The sequence below is a fragment of the Larimichthys crocea genome, chromosome VI (genome assembly GCF_000972845.2).
Source record: "Larimichthys crocea isolate SSNF chromosome VI, L_crocea_2.0, whole genome shotgun sequence".
NCBI classification, from domain to species: domain Eukaryota; kingdom Metazoa; phylum Chordata; class Actinopteri; family Sciaenidae; genus Larimichthys; species Larimichthys crocea.
Genome location: NC_040016.1, coordinates 24,842,465 through 24,861,946, shown reverse-complemented (window position 1 = coordinate 24,861,946; position 19,482 = coordinate 24,842,465). Strand labels below are relative to the sequence as shown.

The window sequence follows — 19,482 nt, the reverse complement described above, 5'->3', positions numbered from 1 at the left end:
GTCTTTGAGTCTTTGAGTCTTCGAGTCTTCACGTCTTCACGTCTTTGAGTCTTTGAGTCTTCGAGTCTTTGAGTCTGCGTTGAGTCCGGACCGTCAGAGGAACTCTCTGTGCTCCGAGGCCCCGCGGTGACATTAAGGCCTGATGATTGGACTGTTGCCATAGCAACCCAAACACACACTGCCAGGCAGGCACCTGGGCCACGCCCCTTTTCCCTTTCGCTATCAAAGCGGGACACACCCTGCCTGTGGTTGCCATGGTTGCACCTGGCGTCGGCATCCCATAATCAAACGTGGGGAAAGCTGAAAGCTCGCCAGGAAAGACTGCAGATGACCTTATATGGTCGAAATGGAGCGGAAACGCCCAAAACACGTGCCCCAAACACACACACACAAACACACACACACACACACACACACACACACACACCACCATCAAAATGAAACCTCGAGGCCTTTAAACAAATATCCTCTCTGCCCTCCCTGTCGACAAATCCAATACGCAAATGCACGACACAGAAATAGTCCGGACACACACACACACAGACACACACACACACACACAGACACACACACACACACAGACCCGCCCATGGTAAACAGACTGATGTCTGATGTGGGTTAAACATCTCTGAACATGTTTTGCTGCTACGTCTTTTCTTTTTTCTTCTCCTCGCTCTCTCGTTCGACGTGGTTCCCTTTTCTGTCTTTCATCACAGACTTGAACCATCGGACCGTTTGAAGCAGCGTGAGCGCTCAGAAGCATCAGAACTTTGGTTTTTCTACAACTCCTGGTTATTTTTCATAGTTTAGGACATGTTTTCTGTACTCTGTGTGTAAAAATGACTGGTCATCCATGTTTGATATAAAGTAAGTGAGGAAACACAACAGCTTGACAGTTTATTCAGATGATGCTTTATTTTAATTGTCCATATTAATTACATAACGTTAACCCTCTAGACCTCGGTAGCCCTGATGAATGCTGCTGCAAGTTGGAAGTGTGGAAGTGGAAACCGTCAATCAAATCTCAGAAACAGAAAACTGACTCACAAAGGTTTTTCTTTATTTATTTTCTTTATTTTAATTTGTGGCATTTGTAGCTTTTTAAACAGAGTTTGAGTCAAACGTCAGAAAACAGTTAGTGAGGAACGTTTACAGAACTCGAATGTAGAACATGAGGAAGAAGTCACCACCACCTGCCGACTCTTTGGCGAACCGTAGCCACAAAAAAAACAGCCTCCATCTCTGGCACTGAGAGCCGGTTCAGTCTCTCTGTTTACTGATGGTGAACTCACAATTAGAGTTTCACGGTATCCCGCGGTGCCAAGTCGTAACGGTGCCTACTAAACTAGAAATTCTACAGGACGGTCCTACCGTGGATTACTAAACTACCGGTGCCAGTTTCCGCCTCTGCTTCTCACTGCATGCTACTCCCTGTAAACAAACCAACACGGCAACTACTGCGACCGACCTCCACAGCTGCTGAATGATTGGCTGTTTGCCTGTTACTGGTGACTTTCAGGGATATGATAGGCTGTTTCCACACGCTGGGTCCGCCCGTCTGTTAGCTGATTGGCTGTTTGTGTGTTTCGAACTCCATGAAGACAGCTCGGCTTCGATAGAAACTCGCTTCAGAACAAACAACAAGCTAAAGTTCTGTCTGCACGAGACAAACACCACGGCAAACACCGAGTCTGCCGCGGCGTCGGCTTCAAACTTGTTTCAGTCTAATTCTTACTTCACCAGTATTATTATCATGCACCATTATAAGTCATTAATCAGTATTTATAACTTGTACAAACACATCGCAGTTCATAAAAATAATTATAATAAAAAAAGGCTGCAGTATCTCGATAATACCCGGAACCGTGATACTTTGTCTGGTATAGTATCGTGGTTACTGATTTTGGTATCGTGGGTCAGGATCTCCCTCACAGCACACAGTCACAGTCTTCCAGCGTTCATTGTAAACCGGGGGACGCTTTGTCTGCGGAGGCATTTTTAGATCTGCAGTGGAAACCCGTGATGAAGAACTTTGAGCCGCAGCGGGTTAATTACTGTGTGCACGCAACTACAGTGAATACGGTTTGTCAGAGCTGCTGCAGGAAGCGTGGCTGTAAATGCTGATGGAGGTTTAGAACTCGTACTGATGTTACGGTTGGTTCTTTTGTTTTGTCCCCGGCTGTGAGCTCTGAACCCGTCGAGTCAGAATAAAGTGAAGTGTGATCGTTATCTGTGTCTGTCCACCGCGAGACTCAGAGAGACGACGAGTAAACAAGTAAGAAACAAGTAAGCAAAGGAGAGAGAGCTTCACATGGTGTCACCACGTAATGACACAGCACACACACACACACACACACACACACACACATCCATAGGAACACAGCTCTTCCCTGCATGTGTACCAAAACTGTTTCTGTACACTCACCAATCAAAGCTTCACGTTATAAGTGTGTGTGTGTGTGTGTGTGTGTGTGTGTGTGGACACCCTATAATGAGTAAGGACTGTTGTTGGTAGAAGCAGCCTGCTCTGAACAAAGCTCCTTCAGTCGTTCACTCTGTGTTTCCTGATCGTCGTGTCGTGGATGAGAGGTTCGGATGTAAAGACGTCGTTTTCAGCTTCACGCTGTCGTGACATCAGCGTCAGACGACGCGTCGCGCTTCATATCGAACAGCCGCAGCTCGATTCCTGCGTTTAAATCCTGCAGTTTAAATCTTAAAGTTCACTTCAGTTCATCTTTGTTGCAGCACCATGGACTGTGTTTGAATGACAAGAACAAACTTCATAACAGTAAACATCTGTTCCATCACTAATCAGTCCATATGATTCTCAGTGTGTGTGTGTGTGTGTGCTCTGTAATTATGTGGTGTGTAACCACTTCAGATGGGGAATCTCCGACTGCTCGGAGAGAGGGAGGCAGATGATGAGAGGAGGGGCAGAGGTGCAGACATAAACGCTGCTATTCTTCATCGTATGGACGGAAACCTCAGCACACTGACGTGTTTCCGACATTAAAGCCTCGCCGTGCACGTGGTGGTTATTTTGAAGTCACAGAATCGTGGTGACATGCGTCTTTTTCTGTCCACAAACGTTTGAGCCTAAACGCCTGCCGGCAATGACCTCTTATCTGTTAGTTACTCGTGTCTGGTGCCGTTCGTTTGGTCCAAAGCAAGCATGGCGACCTTTGAAGGAGGAATCACAAAAAGGGGTTTTCGAGATGTCGGAGGGATTCTGAAGGATCTGGAGAGCATCAAGGATGACGGCTGACCTCGTCCGTCAGCGTGACTGCGCAGAGAAGACGAAGGAGGACAAGACGAGGATGGAGGGAGGAGGGGGTTGAAGTCATCCTCTCCATGACTCGACAGCGGTTACTGTGGTTAGAGAGATAGGAGGAGGAACATGTGAGTGCGAGGAGAGGAAAGAGGAAAGGAAATGTATATGATGACGGAGAATCCCCAACTTCGAAGAGAGGATGAAAGATAGATGATGTAATTATGTCTTTCTCAAGTGGTTGCATTAAAGAACGGGAGGGGGAGGAGGGGTGACGGAGGAAAGAGGTGATGTCATGTGACTCGCAAGTGGAGAGAAACAGATGAAGAAGGAAGAAAAGAGCGAGAGAGAGTCGAGGAGGACGAGGAGAAGAAGGTCTGGAGTTTGATGAAAGAGGAGTAAAGAGAGAAGAGGGAATATTCTGCAGGTGGAGGAGCTGACAGAGGAGTTAAAGTCTGAATAAAAGTGTTGTGAGTTCGTCAGACCAACGAAGAAAGAGTTATCAACAACCCAGCCAAATGTGAATGATTACAAATATCGACAAGTTTCTGAAATTAGAATCAGGTAAAAATGAACTCTCAGCTCCAGAACTCTGAAACTCTGAGCTGAGATGAATTCATCTCTGTCTCTCTGCTCAGGGCGGCCTCAGCGTGTCATCGAGCCGCCCTTTAAGGACCGCCCACAAAATCCTGAAAACTGTTTGAATCTCTGACTCCACATTTCAGTGACATATCGCTCAAACATATCGAATGTGTTTGTGTGAATCGCCTTCACAGATTTAAAGGAGGCGAGTGTTAGATGTGTCAAACGTTCTCATCTGAATCTCCAGGCGTGTTTTTTTTTTTTTGCATACAGCTGCTTCGTGTCTCGAACCCATTTATCACCTGAGCTTAAACTACCTGTGTCTGACACTGATGCCGTCATCAGGCAGTCTAGACTCTGAGGATGAATAATCCTTTTGAAAGCAGCAGGTTGACATTCGGACAGCCGCTGTGAGCGAGCGGGAGCTCTGCCTTTTCCTCAGGAAATTAGTCATGATTGAAAACAGCAGAAAGCACATGAGAAAATCTCACTGCAGAAGCATTTATGTGCCGTCACGAAGCGATTACTGGCACCTGAAGATGACCAGCAAACATCTACGAGGGACTTCATGGACAGAGTGGAGGTTCCTAGAAACGCTCATCACGTCTTCCTAAATTTCTTTTTAGTACCAAACGACCTTGTTCTGTTCGGCTCTAAAACATCAGTAATGCATTTTTATATGACTGCACTGAACTCGACACACGCTGCAAGAAAAACCTGCAGTCATTACGAAAGCATGCGCGCTGGCTTTATTCCTCATTTAACCCAGCCCGAGGCCCGTCAGTACCTGTGTGAGGGAATGCTCACAGACTGGTTTATGGCTAAAGAAAGTGCAGCTAACGAGGCTCTGAGGTTAATGAGTGGTTGTAATAAACATGCTCCACGCCGTGTTCAGGGAATTAGAAGTAGATGTTCAGCGTTTAGCGACTGAAGCCGACAGTGTCTGTCGACTTTAAAGATGAAAATCTTTAGAAATCGAGTTTGATTCTTAGTGAACGCTCTGTGACCCTCGAACAGCTGATCACCTTCAGCAAACGTTTCTCAAACACGAGATAAACGTGAATCCGTCTGGGATTATTTTCAGCGGTGGATTAATCCACATTTGGCGCTCCGGCAAATATATCTGTGTGTGTGTGTGTGTGTGTCTGCCTCAAAATAAACTGCAGTGTGTGTGTTTGTGGTAACGAAGGAACATGTCAGCAGTGCAGCAGTGTGACTCACTGATGTGTTTTTAATAGTTTAGCACAACAATAGAGCGCTGTGCCACAGGAATCAGGAATAATCAGGCTCTGAATGCACAACACGGTCCCTGCGGATCCTTAGAATCCTTGAAAGTTTGGGAATGTCAGCAGCCTTGAAAGTTTTTGAAAGTAGACATGCATCTTCTGCAGCTGCGTCGTCCAGAGTCTCAGACTGTGGCGCGTCGGGACCTTAAATTAGAAGGAAGTGAGCCTGGACCGTCCTTGAAAAAGTCCTTGAATTTGATGTTTTCTGATAGTGTGGGAACCCTGACACGCCCAACAGTCGTTCGGGGGAGTCGATTCACTCACATTTGTTGACACGGAGATAAAAACCATAATCAGACTTTGTTTTAAGTTCTCGGTCGGGATAAACAGAAGAGGCAGATTTGTGTAATTATCACGAGCAGCGAGACGCCGATGTTTCAGGAGATGGGGGGACGTCACAGTCCCGCCCGGGCGGTTTGACTGACGGGCGGTGTTTGGAAGAGATCCCTGTCATCAGGACTCGCCTGGTTGTTTGTGTCGGTAGAATTAAATCAGGATTACTGAGACTTCGTCAGCTCTTCTGTCACGTTTGGATCCAAACATGACGTGTTCGCTCGGTTCATCTGAGAATGAGTGTGTGTTCTCTGAACTGTGCCTCACCTCTGACAGCGCGGAGCTCCTGACTTCAGGTTTTTGTGTTTTCGTGGGTGTCGAGCCAGAGCCTTGTAGAAACACACTCTGACAACACGCAGCCTGTGTGTGTGTGTGTGTGTGTGTGTGTGTGTGTGTGTGTGTGTGTGTGTGTGTGTTTCCACAGAGGCCAGACGTCACAGAGCTTCTGTTAACAACGGGGAAATTATCCTCTGTCCTTTCCATGCTCCCACACACACACACCTGAGTGAACAGGTCACGTTTAGGTTGAGATTTATTGCACAAAGTCTGCAGTGTGTGTGCGTGTGTGTGTGTGTGTGTGTGTGTGTGTGTGTGTGTTTGGCTGTGGAAACTGCCTCTCACTGTTTTCCACAGGATTTACTGTGTCTGCCTCTTGTTTTTCTGCCTCTTCCACTCTCTTGAAGTCGGAGAGAGCTTTTTTCTGTTTTGAGCACGTTCGCTGAAAAAAAAAAACCTGTCGGCGTTTGACAAAGAACAGTTGAGTCGACGTCAGGTGGACGGATAAGCCCAGAGATCAGAGATCAAAACAATCTGCTGGAAGAAGTATTCCAGATGTTACAATACTCCCTTATGAGTAAAAGTACTAGATATACTCAAGTACCGAGTACAGTACATGAGACACAGTGGAGGCTGCAGCAGAGCGAGCTGTACTTAAACTCCTCCGTGTTGGTGGATGTGAGCGCTCCCTCCGTCATCTCCGGACTTATTTTTACATGCAGTAGGAGTGTTTCCACAGCTGGGTGGTCTGCAGGTCAGAGCTGTGTGTGTGTGTGTGTGTGTGTGTGTGTGTGTGTTCTCTACCTGCAGCTCCGAACCCACCACGTTAAACAGTCCACCTCACAGTCTCCGCCTGGCTCCACCTGGCTCCAAAAACAAGATTTCATTCAGAGTTTTCTTTATTTTTTTTCAGCTTCGAATACTGAAGCTGATTGTTTTTATAGTTTTTATACATGAAGAACAGTCATGATCCCCAGAGGATGTACTGTAATAACTCTTTTCTCCATCGCCAGCTCACGTGGACGTAGTATCCGTGACGTCACCCGCAGCGTTTTGTAGTCCCTGCTCTTAATCCTGCATAACTTTAAGCCTTAATATAATGTGAACAGGTGAGTTGTATATAAATTCACCCTCAGTACAGTTGTCATGAACGGGGAAATTAGCTACAGAGACCAAAACTGTTTTTTGTACCAGGCTGTAAACATGTTTATTTCTGCTGTGAAGTTGGACATTTGGACATGGGGACTTATGGAGACTGACTCACTTCTGGAGCCAGCCTCAGGTGGACGTTAGAGGAACTGCAGGTTTTAAGCACTTGGACTTTGTCTCGGTGTGTTGGTGCAAAAATCTAAATATGAAGAAGATGGATGTCGTCCTGGTCTGAGTTTCTCTGCGCTCACGTTAAATCACAGTTCGTACAGTCAGGACTTAACGTAACGTATTTCACCTCGAAGCCTCCGGGTCACATACGCTGACAACGGATGGAGAAACTTTTGAAAAATATATATTGACGTTCATTCATTCATTCTGAAATGTACAATAAGGGAGAAAGAGTGGATGTAATTTTAAGAATTTTCAGTATTTTCTGGTCTTAAAACATAACTATTCTTATTTTTAGGTGAATTCAGAGTTCTGAACATTTTATTTCATGTCTGGCTTGTTCCGTACGTAGACACACTGGACCTTTTAAATATTTCTCACTGTTGGATTGAACGTTGTGGTTCCAGACTCAGAGAACGAGTAACAGCTGAACGTTGAACTGTCCCGGTTCTGTTGGTAACCGGCTGCAGCGCTGACAGTTTTGTTACGTTCGTGATGAAAGAGCCACAAAATGTCTCCCATCCATCTTTAAAATCGGCTCGGCGGTTTCTGTCGAAGAAAGACTCGAGGTTCTTTGAACCGGGGTTTTGTGTGCTGGGATCACGTGACGGTGTCGGAGTCCGCCAGTAAACAACGTAGTAAATCACATCAGAGGAAGAGAGCGATACTCTGCAGCGTCTCAGATGGTTTATTGGCATGAAGTCACCAAGGAACTCTGAATCACATGATCAGATTGTAAACACAGAAATCACACATGGTCAGATTTAACGTCTGTGTCTGGTTTAATAATCGCACATTCAAACAAACATGAGGAAGACGAGGTCAGGCAGCACGTGTGTGACGAACAGCTGACACTGTGTGTGTGTGTGTGTGTGTGTGTGTGTGTGTGTGTGTCTTCAGTAGCTGTGTCGTGCTGCCCCCTCCTGGTAGGATCAGGGTTACGCCGAGTGTTTGTCATGTTATTGATGATGCTTACTCATAACAAGAGAGAATCATATCACAGTTTTGTGTTTTGCCTCTGAGATGCCTCTTAATGAGCGACTGTGCTGAACTTTACCGTAATATTTGTTATAGTTTTATTTGTTATTGTTGTTATTATTTGACTGCCTGTCCTCCTGCGATGGGAAAACTTTGTCTCCACTCATAGAAAATGAGATTTAATCAGATGTTTATCCCAAATTTGATGCAGTTTTATTAGAATATGAATATTCATTGTCCATCGACTATAAAAACAAAGATTGAGGTTTGATGAGGAGGCCGTCAGTTCATGTCTTCAGTGTCTCTCTGTGTGTCTCTGCAGGGAAGGACGAGGCTCGCGGTCAGCTGGACAGCGCGCTGCAGGACGTCAACGTCCGCTACGTCGTCCTGGAGGAGACGGAGAAGCGAGCCGTGTGCAGAGCGCTGATCGAAGAGAGAGCGCGCTACTGCAGCTTCGTCGGGATGTTGAAGCCTGTGCTGGTCAGTGTGTGTGTGTGTGTGTGTGTGTGTGTGTGTGTGTGTGTGTTGGATCTTTTAAAGCCTATAGAACTAGAACAAACGCCTTGTTAATGTGTGTGTGTGTGTGTGTGTTCAGGACCATGAGATCAACATGCTGGGTGAGGTGACCCACCTGCAGACCATCCTGGAAGATCTGACCAACCTGACCGCCGAGCCCAACAAACTCCCAGCAGCCAGCGAGCAGGTACGCCGCTCCTCCTCCTCCTCCTCCTCCTCCTGCTCCTCCCTGTGATGTTTCCTGTAGCGCCACCTTCAGGCGTGCTCGTGCAAAGATTCAACGATTCGTTTGTTTTTTTGTCTCTCAGGTGATTTTGGACCTGAAAGGTTCTGATTTCAACTACACCTATCAGACACCGCCGGCTTCTCCCAGCAACACTCTGTCCAGGAAGAGCAGCATCAGCAGGTAACACACACACACACACACACACACACACACACACCTGTGCATACCGTTTACCGTCTGTTGCTGACGTTTGTCCTTAAACGCTGAGTGTGTGTTTTCACAGTAACTACCAGTCTGGATCAGTGAGACACGTTCCCTCTCTGGACTCCATCAGCTGTGCTGTCGATGGAGTGCACATCCAGGTAACACACACACACACACACACACACATACACACACACACACACACACAGATACAGTGACAGTTTGCCTGAACAGTCAGAATTTTAACTTCTCTGATAATATTTGTCACTTTATTTGTTTCCTAAAATCTTGTGACGTAATGTTCATTGGCTGTTTCAGCAGTAAGCATACATTTGATATACAACAAATGGCCAAAAATATGTGGACACCTCATACTTCAGTGTAACTTTGACTTGCAGTTGTGTCCATTAAACAGTTTGGTCTGGAAGCCTGACCTCGACCCCAGCATGGACGCTGACGGTGTCCCTCCTCACTCATGATCTTGTGTCTGTTCAGGTGTCCATATACTTTTGGCCGTGTAAATATATGCTTTTAAACTCCCAGCACGCACTCCTCTGCCAGCCATCAGCACCCCTCCACTTTAAAGTGTCACTGCTTCCTTTGAGGATCTTCAAAATAAAAGACTACAGACGCCGCTCTAACCCTCTCCTGTGTGTAGCGCTGCTCCTCCCCCTATCTGCTGATTGGCTGTGATGAAAGCGGCCGGTCGCTCAGCGAAGGGAACTCCCCCTCTCGCCTCGGTCGTCAGGGCAGCCGTGGCCGCTACGGTTACGCCGCAGCCACCGCAGCCGCCGCCGCCGCCGGCCATGGCCACCACCACCACCACCACCCCGCGCTGAGCCGCCGCGTTAGCCGCAGGGATATGACCACCGTGAGATAAAACTATTCCATCACTCCCAACACGAGTACCGTGCTGTAACCGTCTGTCCTCCATCGGCTCACACTCCATCTCACGTGATTTCCCGCCTCATGTTTCCATCAGCTCACCCTCGGCACGGATTGTCAGAGAGCCTCATTTCTGTCTGAACCAGCTCCCATTAAACCCGGATCATCGTGTGTGTGTGTTCACGTGTACGGTGTTCAGGTTTGGTGTCAGTGTTCGCCTGACTCTTCATGTGTTTATGGTGTCTTCTTTGCCGTGTCTGTGTTCACGTGTCGTCATGTGTCGTCTGTCTGTGACTCTCTTTGTCTGACTTCTTGTTCGAGTCCAAGAGAAACATTTTACACTGCTCCCGCCTCGGGGCGCCGATGGTACCGGCACCACAGAGACAGTTTACAGACCGTCGGTTCGCTCAGCCCGAGGGTGACATCTTTAATTTGCTTATTTACATCAACATTTGAGACGATCATCAAATTAGTTATTAAATTAGTTTTCCATCACTTGAATCACCGAAGAAGGAACGTTGTTAACAGACAGGTGCCTGACTCGGCACTTCACTTGATCAAATCAGATTTATTTGTACAGCCCAAAGTCACAAAGTGCATTTGCCTCTGAGGGCTTTACAATCTGTACAGGGAGTGACACCCTCTGTAGCAATAATGACAGTAGTAATATGTAGAGAGATTTCAGTAAGGGAGATGTGACTGCACCTTCAACCAATACCGTGCCTGACTAGGCATAACCCCCAATCAGCGTCCATAAATCTAAAGTATCATCGTGTTTTACCTCCTCGCATGTGATCACCTCGTCCTGACCTGCAAACCTCACCCAGCCTCCGTCCCGCTGGTCGGGCCCTCGTCGTCACGCCTCTCTGCTGTTAACGAGACGCACAGCTGCTGTTAATATTCCTGTCCGTGCTGTCCTGTCGGTGTTTCACTGAAGCACGGCGTCTGTATTTAGATTCTGTATGAAAACACCAAAACCAACAGTGGAGTGACCGCGAACACACACACACGGTTGTCCTACTGCTGGAAATCCTCCCTAGAGCTCCAAATGTGGATCAATCCACCGCTAAAAATAGTCCTGAACGAATGCGCTGCTTCCTCTCGTTTAAATAGAAGCTGCAGTGAGCTGAGCTTAAACCTCCACATCTGTTTTTGGTGTTTTCATGAGATTTGTTGAAGCATTTTAGCGGTTTTAAAAGTTCCGATTTTTTACTGATTGACAGACTTTAACGTCGAGCTGAACTGAGACCAGCAGCTACTGTAGAAGTCCTGCTGCACGTCTGATCCTCTCACATTATTTTAATGCCGTGTAATTAACCTGGAAAGCTCGTTATACCTGCTGTCACAGGTGCTGCACATAAAAATGGTTTAATGATTGATGAGGGACTTCTACGATGGCAGCGTGGGTTTTTATGTTCTGTGTCGTTCACGCCGACCAGATTTGGTAAATTCCCTCTGATTGGTCTGTTCGTGACAGGATGCCGTCGGCTCAACCAATCAGCTCGCAGCTGCAGGGAGCGGAGGGGCAGAGAACGGCATGTTGGCCCCGCCACACAACGCCTACTCAAACCACGGAGAGAGAGCTCGAGCCATGTCGGCGTCTGGGAAGGTAAACACACACACACACACACACACACACACACACACACACTGTTTCATCTCACTTCCTTGTTCCTCTATTTTCTCTCCATGTTTTTCCTTTCCTCGTGTCGTCTCCACTTCTTATTAGTGACGAGTGCCCACAACACGAGTCAACTACTCCCATAACTAGCAAGAGAATCTATTCACGAAAAACTTTCACCGAGAGACTTCATTTAAACTTTAAAATGTAGGTACTCTTGCCTTCTCTTCAGGGATTCACTTCACTCATCGACAGCTTTTACCGTTTTTAAACTATCAAGGCTTAAAGTTGAGCAGGTTTTTACTCAGATTTCTGGGTTTATAATGGGTGTGTATGTGGCAGAATGTTTGAGCTACAGTGGATGACATCATCAGCTAGAGTGAGGAGCAGAGAGAAAAATCAGTGAAAAAATAAAACGTATTCGACTACCGTGACCTCAAATGCCCCACTACAGACATGATTTATACATAGAAACGTAGGAAAATTTGTCTTCTCACTCACATTCGTCTGCTAAAGCTGTCAGCCTTATAGTTTTGGCGTAACACACAAAGATGCGCGAGCAACACCCATCCACAGCCTCATAGACTGCCATGTTAAAAAGGCGGGAACATTTCTGGAGGAAAGCAGAAGTAACGTTTCTTTGAATCGCTCTAAAGGTCACATTTCTTCACTTTATCAACACAAAATAACTATGTAGACGTTCAGGAAGGGCTCAGGATGCTCCCAGTGATTTCGGTTCAATGATTGGAAATACGGTTTGGCCAGAAATCCTTCCTGTTCGAGGGGTGGTCTCAGCATTTTCTCTCTCTCTCTGTCAGCATTACCAACTGACATTCTAACAGGTGCAGTAACTGCTCTGCTGATTAGGGCCGGCAGTTGGTCCTGGTTGCTTGGCAACATCAAGCCTGCCTGAAGGAGGAGAGAGGGGAGGGGCTATTTTCAAAATAAGAGTCCCTTTAAAATAAGACTTTGCTCATTGTAGTAAAGACATGATAATTGCTAGTTAATTAGCGGACAATGCTAAAATTAAAAACATGTTAATTGCTAACATGCTTAGACTCCTGGCAACAGCCCACTCGTCACTTTGAAAATTTCTGTGGGAATTTTCTAGTTTCCTCTTCTTCTCTCCTTGTTTCTTCTCCTTATCTCCTCTGGTCTCCTCACCTTGTTTCTTTCTGTAAAACTCATATTATTTAAAAATGACATTAAACCTCGGCTTATCCTCTCTTTCTCTCTGTCTCTGTCTCTCCCCGTCAGTCTTGCTCGGCCCGGGATCAGCTGGCGCTGACGTTGGGTGCGTTGAATTCGGACGCCCAGAGGAGCAGCAGGGACTCTCTGCACTGCTCAAGCGGCTACAGCACCCAGACCACCACCCCGTCCTGCTCCGAGGACACCATCCACACACACAGTGAGTACACACACACACACACACACACTGAGTACACACACACACACACACACACACACACACACACACACACAGTGAGTACACACTGTTTTTGATGAACCTGTTGACCTGTCTGCCATCTCAGTTTGGTGTTTTTTGGTCTGTCTGTCTGTCTGTCTGTCTGTCTCATCGTCTCCTCTCTGGTTCTTGTTGTTCTCAGTAGTTTGTTGTTTTCTTGGCTAAACTTCCTTCCTTCTCTTCCAGCTGTAAAGAGAGATCCTCCCCTCTATGGTAGGTCTCTGACTGCCTGTCTGTCTGTCTGTCTGTCTGTCTGCCTTCTTGCCTGTCTGTCTCTCAGCTAGGATGTTTTGCATGTCATCATTCACGTCATTGAATTAAAACCAAAGACTCAACATGATCACCAAATGTTTAGATGTAATAAACAAAATGAGCTCAGAAATATTTATTTTATTATTTTTTATATTGAGTTAACTGTTAATAAAACCGGAGAAGCAGTTTGATTATTAAAACAGCTGCAGTTATTTTTCTAATCTTTAAACCGATACGTCACTTCAGTCAGGCCGTGTGGATTTTTGTCATGATGTTGTGTAACAGGTAGAGTTCAGTGTCAGAGCTGACGAGGTGAAACAAGCTCAAAGTGCAAAGCAACTTCAAATAAGAAGTTTATTTTATCCCAAAGATAATTAAATAAAACATTTCGATTAAATATTTTATTTTATCTGTGACATTAAAGCAGCAAATCCTGATATTTGACATGATGCTTCATAAATGTTTCATTATTATTATATTTGTCTGTATTTATGTACTAAAACTTCTCGGCTGCATGAAGGTTAATGTCGGATAATTCAAACTCAGCAAACCTGTGTGTGTTTGTTGTTTCAAAGTAATCCTGTTTCTGTTAGACACACTAAGAGTTTCCATGATGATGCATGTCCACACACACACACACACACACACACACGTGTCTGTCATGAGGAGTTGTAAACACTGACGTTTCTTTCTTTCTGTCTGCAGTCGACTACGAGTCCATCTCTCTCCACGGAGACGCCGACTCCATCTCCTTACACCACCTCTCACACGGCAACAGCCAGTCAGACTTCGACAAGTCCTCCACCATCCCGAGGAACTCCGACCTCAGTTTCCAGTACAGGAAGTTCGCTCAGTCCAAGCGCCCCTCCTCTACTGTGAGCCTATTGGCCGAGCCCGAACTGATCGGCAGGTCGGCCCACCAGCTGCCGTCCCACACGGCGACCATCCGCCGCAAACCGTCGTCCAAGCCGGCGTATCGCAGGGGCACCATCAGCGGCGGCGTCCCCATCCCCATCAGCACCCCGCAGGTTCCCCTCAAAGCCATCGGAGGAAACGGCGGCAGCGACGAGAATGTCTTTGCGGTGCCCTCCGCCATCGGAGGAGGCGGAGGTTTAGGTTACAATAAACTCTGCACCTCCACACAGAGCCTCAGTGCCTTACCTCCCTCCTCCTCCTCCTCCCCGTACTACCAGCTGGTCCCTGGTCAGATGCCCATCCCGGTGCCTGTGCCCACTGTGCCCTCCCTGGCACTAGAGGGCAGCAACGCCAAGCAGCAGCAACAGAGACACTACCAGCAACAGCAGCAAATGAACCAACAACTAAATCATCAGCAGCAACGCAATCAACTACAGCAGCAGCAGCAGCAATACCAGCAGCCGCAGCAACAGTTTCAGCAGCAGCAGCAACTACAGCAACAGTTTGCACATCAACAGCAACTACAGCAACAGTTTCAACATCAACAATCACTGCTTCAGCAACCCCAGCAACTGCTTCATCAACAAGACCAGTACCAGCAGCAGCAGGAGCAGCTGAACCAGCAGCAGAAACAGAAGCTGTTCCAGCAGCAGCAGGCCCAGCTCCAGGCCTCCGCCTCCCAGGGAGAGCCCCCCAGTCCGGGCCAGGGTGCTCACTATCAGCCCCAGGCTCCTCCACCCTCCAGCCAGGACCAGAACCAGGACCAGAACCAGGACCAGGAGCAGGAGCAGGTGACCCAGAGTGGAGGAGGAGACATGCTGCACCAGATCAGAGGAGTGCGGCTCAAAAGGACCGTCACCAACGATCGCTCCGCCCCTCTCCTGCCACCTCCCACCAATCACAAGTGACGCTGATCAGCAGACTTCCCGTCGGACACGGATCGATCGCGGACTGATCGCAGGAACTCGACGTGTCGCATTTTATTTTGTAGAATTCTGCTTCCTTTTAGGCCGCGCTCTTAGTTTGAAACATTTTTTTGAGACGTTGTCGTCGCTTCCTGTTGCCGCGGCGACCACCTTTTGCCTCTTCTTTTTTTTTTTTTTTTTTTTTTTTTTTTTTTTTTTTTTTGGTTCATGTTTGCATTTCAATGTGTCGACGCAGTCTCACCCACAGAACTGCCGCTCGTTTTAATTAGTACTCCTGCTCAATCGTTATGTGGCTTCTTAATCAGCCGCACAGGAAGCTGTTCAGATCCTCGTCAGTCCTAGGTGCGTTTAAATTCGCCTTTTTTCACTCCCAGTGGGGTGGGGTTCAGTAAAGTCCAGTAGCTCCACTGTGTCGCATGGTTGAACCATGGTGTGTGTGTGTGTGTGTGTGTGTGGAGGTTTTACTTTGCTGGCTGTGGGTCGGTGTCGGTCCAGTCCAGACGTCTGCAGAGTGTTTTGGGTTGTTCCGGGTCATCTCAAAGAGTCGCACACCGAACCCGACGCTTCCCGACACCCGCCCGGGTCTGCAGACTGTAAATATGTTGGAACAAACAACAAACGTTTTTGGCCCGAGTCGAGGAGCCACAATGGCGACAGTTTACGCTCCCGGGACGCCAAATGGCGCCGCTGACGGGTACGGTTTGTGGTTAAAGGATTAAAACGGTTAGTGTGTGCAAATGTCTGGTTTACTGTGTAAATATCTCTGAGGAATAATAACAGCAACTTTTAGAGGCAACGCTGTTTTTAGAAGCACGAACACATGAACCCTCTGCCACCACATCAAATCATTTAATATTCAAACTATGTAACGAACTCACTGTTGCTCATTATCGTCACTTATTGTCTGCAGGTACGTTCACGTTAAGTCAGACAAACAAATCATCTGATTTATTGATGTCTGTCAGTTTCACCATCAGAGGGCGCTGATCCTTTTATTTTTACGTCTTGGTCACGTCTGTAAGAATCAAACAGTTATTAAAATATTTATGACTTATAACATATAACATATAAAAAATACAGCGTCGCCCTCAAATCCCGTCCAATCATCTGTCGGGGCTGTTTAACTGTTGTAACGTGCAATAATTATTAATTCACATAATTAATGTTCAGTTTTATCATCGACACAAGCTGATATGATCTTCTCCCGTCCCGTGATCTTCAGATTACGGTCACGTAAACTAAAGAGAAGCCTCGGTTTAATGTTTGTTTCAGCTCCAGTTATTTATTTCATCAGTTTTAGCTTCAGCGTGGCGGTGTGTCCGTCAGGAGAATCTTCTGCTCACAGATCTCTGTCGTGTCGTGTTTGATAAAGACTCTGCTCGACCTTTGACTTTGTCTGTTTGACTTCAGCTCACTGCGAGGACCGTTTCAGCGTTTCACTTTTTTAAATTAAACTATATTTATCGACCCGGTTTGGTTCGGCTCCGATAGCTGGCTCTATTTTGGATTCTGTTCCAAGTCGGTAAAAATATTTACATCTGTTAATTCTCATAAAATCTCCGTTGTCATCTCAGATATTCAGAGAAACGCCAAACAAGCGCTGTCGGTCATCATGAGTGTGTGTGTGTTGCCTCTAAAAGTTGCCTGTTGAGTTGTTGCAACATGCTGGGACGCGGGGCCGTAGCTAATGTTGAGGCCTGAAGTCATGAGCCACAACTTAATGACCAGTGAATGAAACATTAAAACATCAGGTAACGTTAACGTAACTTCTCAGATTCCAACTTCATGGCTTGTTTTTGTCTGATCAACAGTCCAAATCTCAAAGATAATCCGTTTGCAGGTTTCGTGCTCGGTATTTCTTAAATCGTGGTTACGGCCCTGCTGGAAAGCTGAGCAGAGGCCAGCTGCATGCTGGGAAACGCAGTCCAGTCTCTGGTCAGCTGGTCTGTTCTTTTTGTGTGTTTCGGGATTTCCTCCAGCTGATTTCAGTGTTTTTTTTTTTAATTGTTGACAAGTCAGAGAAGCTTGTGATGTTCATTATTGATTGATTGATTGATTGATTGATTGATTGATTGATGGACCCGACGAGCCTCACAGCAGTTGTTTGTGTATATATTAGTGCTTCTATTCCTGGGAGAGATCTAAATCTATATATAAAATGTATGTATACATATCCTGATTGTATTTTTGTTGATTTATCGATCAGACGACGCGATCAGACCCGACGCCGCCGCCGTCCGTCGGTCGTCATATTTTTGTAGAAAAGCTTTAAAAGGAGGTGAACTTCCTGATGTTTGGAGGATCTGAAACCCGATTTGGACGTCTGGACTGTCGAGGAGCAAACGAAGGACTGAGCAGACGCACGGACGACTTGAACCAACAGAATGTAGAAAATGTTTTGTTTTTCATTTTTGATGTTCGCTGTGGGATCGATAATAATAATAATAATTGATTGATCATTGGTTGTCCTGTGTTCACTGTCACACTTCACGTCATGTCGTCACATCTGTAGGGTCCTTTAATTATCTGGCACATTATGTGCAAAGAATTGTGGGACGCAATTATCTTTATTACATTTGTGTAAAATAAAAACAATTCAACAATAATCCCAATACAAATTATATATCTATTATTCTTCATGTTAATTTCATGTATAACAAAATCTGTGGTTGATGAGCAAAGGGAAGCAGATAATGCCGTCCCACAATTCCTCGTGGCAGACCCAAAAACAGTTTTTACAATCAAACTTTCAGATGTGGGGAAAAAAAATATTTTGTTTGTCTTTAAAGTGTCGTAAAATGTTTCTTTTAACTATCACGTACAGAGAAAACTGGTGAAATGAATCACTGAGTCACTGCGAATAAGTATGGGGAATGCAGGCACACTATTCACTAGTGCCTGCAAGGCACACTATTCACTATTCCCTATACTTATTATTCTATTCTATCCTATTATTCTTACGTATCCCAGGAATTTTGGGAATAGTGAATAGTGTGCCTTGCAGGTACTAGTGAATAGTGTGCCTTGTGCCTTGCAGGCACACTATTCACTAGTCCCCATACTTATTATTCTTACGTATCCCATGAATTTTGGCGTGGTACTCCTCCCGCAGTTTTGGTCGCACATACACAAAAAAGGCATCAAAACATGCGGCTCGGCCGGGAATGGTGTGCTGTCACATTTTTTTAAGAGTTTCACCAAACAGTTTGCTTAAAATCACTAAAAACCACGGCAAGGCGTAGGAAAATTTGTCTTCTCACTTCTTTTAATCTGCTGAAGCTGTCCGATGTGTAGTTTGGACGTGGGACGCATAGATGTAAAGAGAGAAGAAATTTCCAAAAGGAGCAGGGAGCACCTGTTCTTTCCCAAACTCCCGAGGTCACAGTTTTTAACATTCACCTCTGAAACTCGGCACAGAAATGGTCAACAAGACGAGGATGCTCATGGTCATTTCAGCTTTTTGATACGATCTACGGTTTGGGATTTGTGGCCACGAGTTTGAGGGGGTTCATTTAGAGATTTTCTGTATCTCTCAGGGGTCAGAGAGAGGTCGTGCAGCTGTATAATTATAAAAATGTATTTATAGCCACTTTAATCATAAACAATCTGTTCAGCAGGACAGAAACGTCTCATCCTCAGGTCGTATGTGATGTTTACCACCAGCTCCTCTGACCCTGTGATTATCCTCAGTGATTACCCATGATCCTCAGGGGTGTAATTTAGACCAGGGTGGGGCGCACACACACAAACACACACACACACACACACAAACACACACACACCAAACTCTCCAGGGGTTACTGTGAACACACAGTGTGTCCGTGTAAGTTGCGTCACTCTGTGTGTTATCACTTCGGGATCATCTCGCTGAGTTCTCGTCCACGTGAGAAACACATGCAGCTTCTCAGGAGACGTTAGATCACACACATCGGACCTCTGAGTCCTGTTTGGACTCTCGAGTTGATCTGATGATGAATCTTCTTCTTTGAGATGTGCTGCAGACGTCAGCTGCTGGTCCTTCATCCACAGCCTTGTAGACATCTCCACCTCACGTCCACCTTGTGTCTCTCTTTGGGTGGGATAACGTCGCAGTGAAAGGTGTGGAATGAAGCAATCTGTGCTCCTCCGTAATTTAACTCAACGTTCCAGACCGTGTTTGAACCACGGGTAAATTACAGGATATGCTTTGTAATGGATGCGGACAGTCTGCAGGACAAAGCCCAACCCGAGAGTAAAGGCCTCGCCAAGGAGGCGTCGCGGGAGAGGAGAGGATAGGAAGGATAAACGTCCATAAACACAAAGAAATGCCTCCGTAGTAATCACTCCCAGATTTACTCTTGTCCAGCGGCTTCTTGCTCATTTTCTCTTCTTAGCTTCCTTGTTAACTTTAACTTTATTTATCATATAGCACCTTTCATACTGAACTGTT

At 46.1% G+C, this 19,482-nt stretch overlaps 1 protein-coding gene across 2 annotated transcripts in view; it reads left to right on the top strand.

Moving 5' to 3' along the window:
• Positions 1-17,509, top strand: part of mtss1 (MTSS I-BAR domain containing 1) — a 51,111-nt gene extending 33,602 nt beyond the window's left edge. The window contains exons 7-14 of one of the 2 annotated variants that reach the window (XM_027279273.1): positions 8,366-8,523; positions 8,639-8,746; positions 8,868-8,965; positions 9,069-9,147; positions 11,352-11,483; positions 12,753-12,903; positions 13,147-13,173; positions 13,918-17,509. In XM_027279273.1, coding sequence (XP_027135074.1) covers positions 8,366-8,523; positions 8,639-8,746; positions 8,868-8,965; positions 9,069-9,147; positions 11,352-11,483; positions 12,753-12,903; positions 13,147-13,173; positions 13,918-15,035 — 1,871 coding nt within the window. In that variant the 3' untranslated portion in view covers positions 15,036-17,509. The remainder of the gene's footprint in view (positions 1-8,365; positions 8,524-8,638; positions 8,747-8,867; positions 8,966-9,068; positions 9,148-11,351; positions 11,484-12,752; positions 12,904-13,146; positions 13,174-13,917) is intronic. The other variant, XM_027279274.1, reaches the window with a different exon arrangement.
• Positions 17,510-19,482: the final 1,973 nt, after the last annotated feature.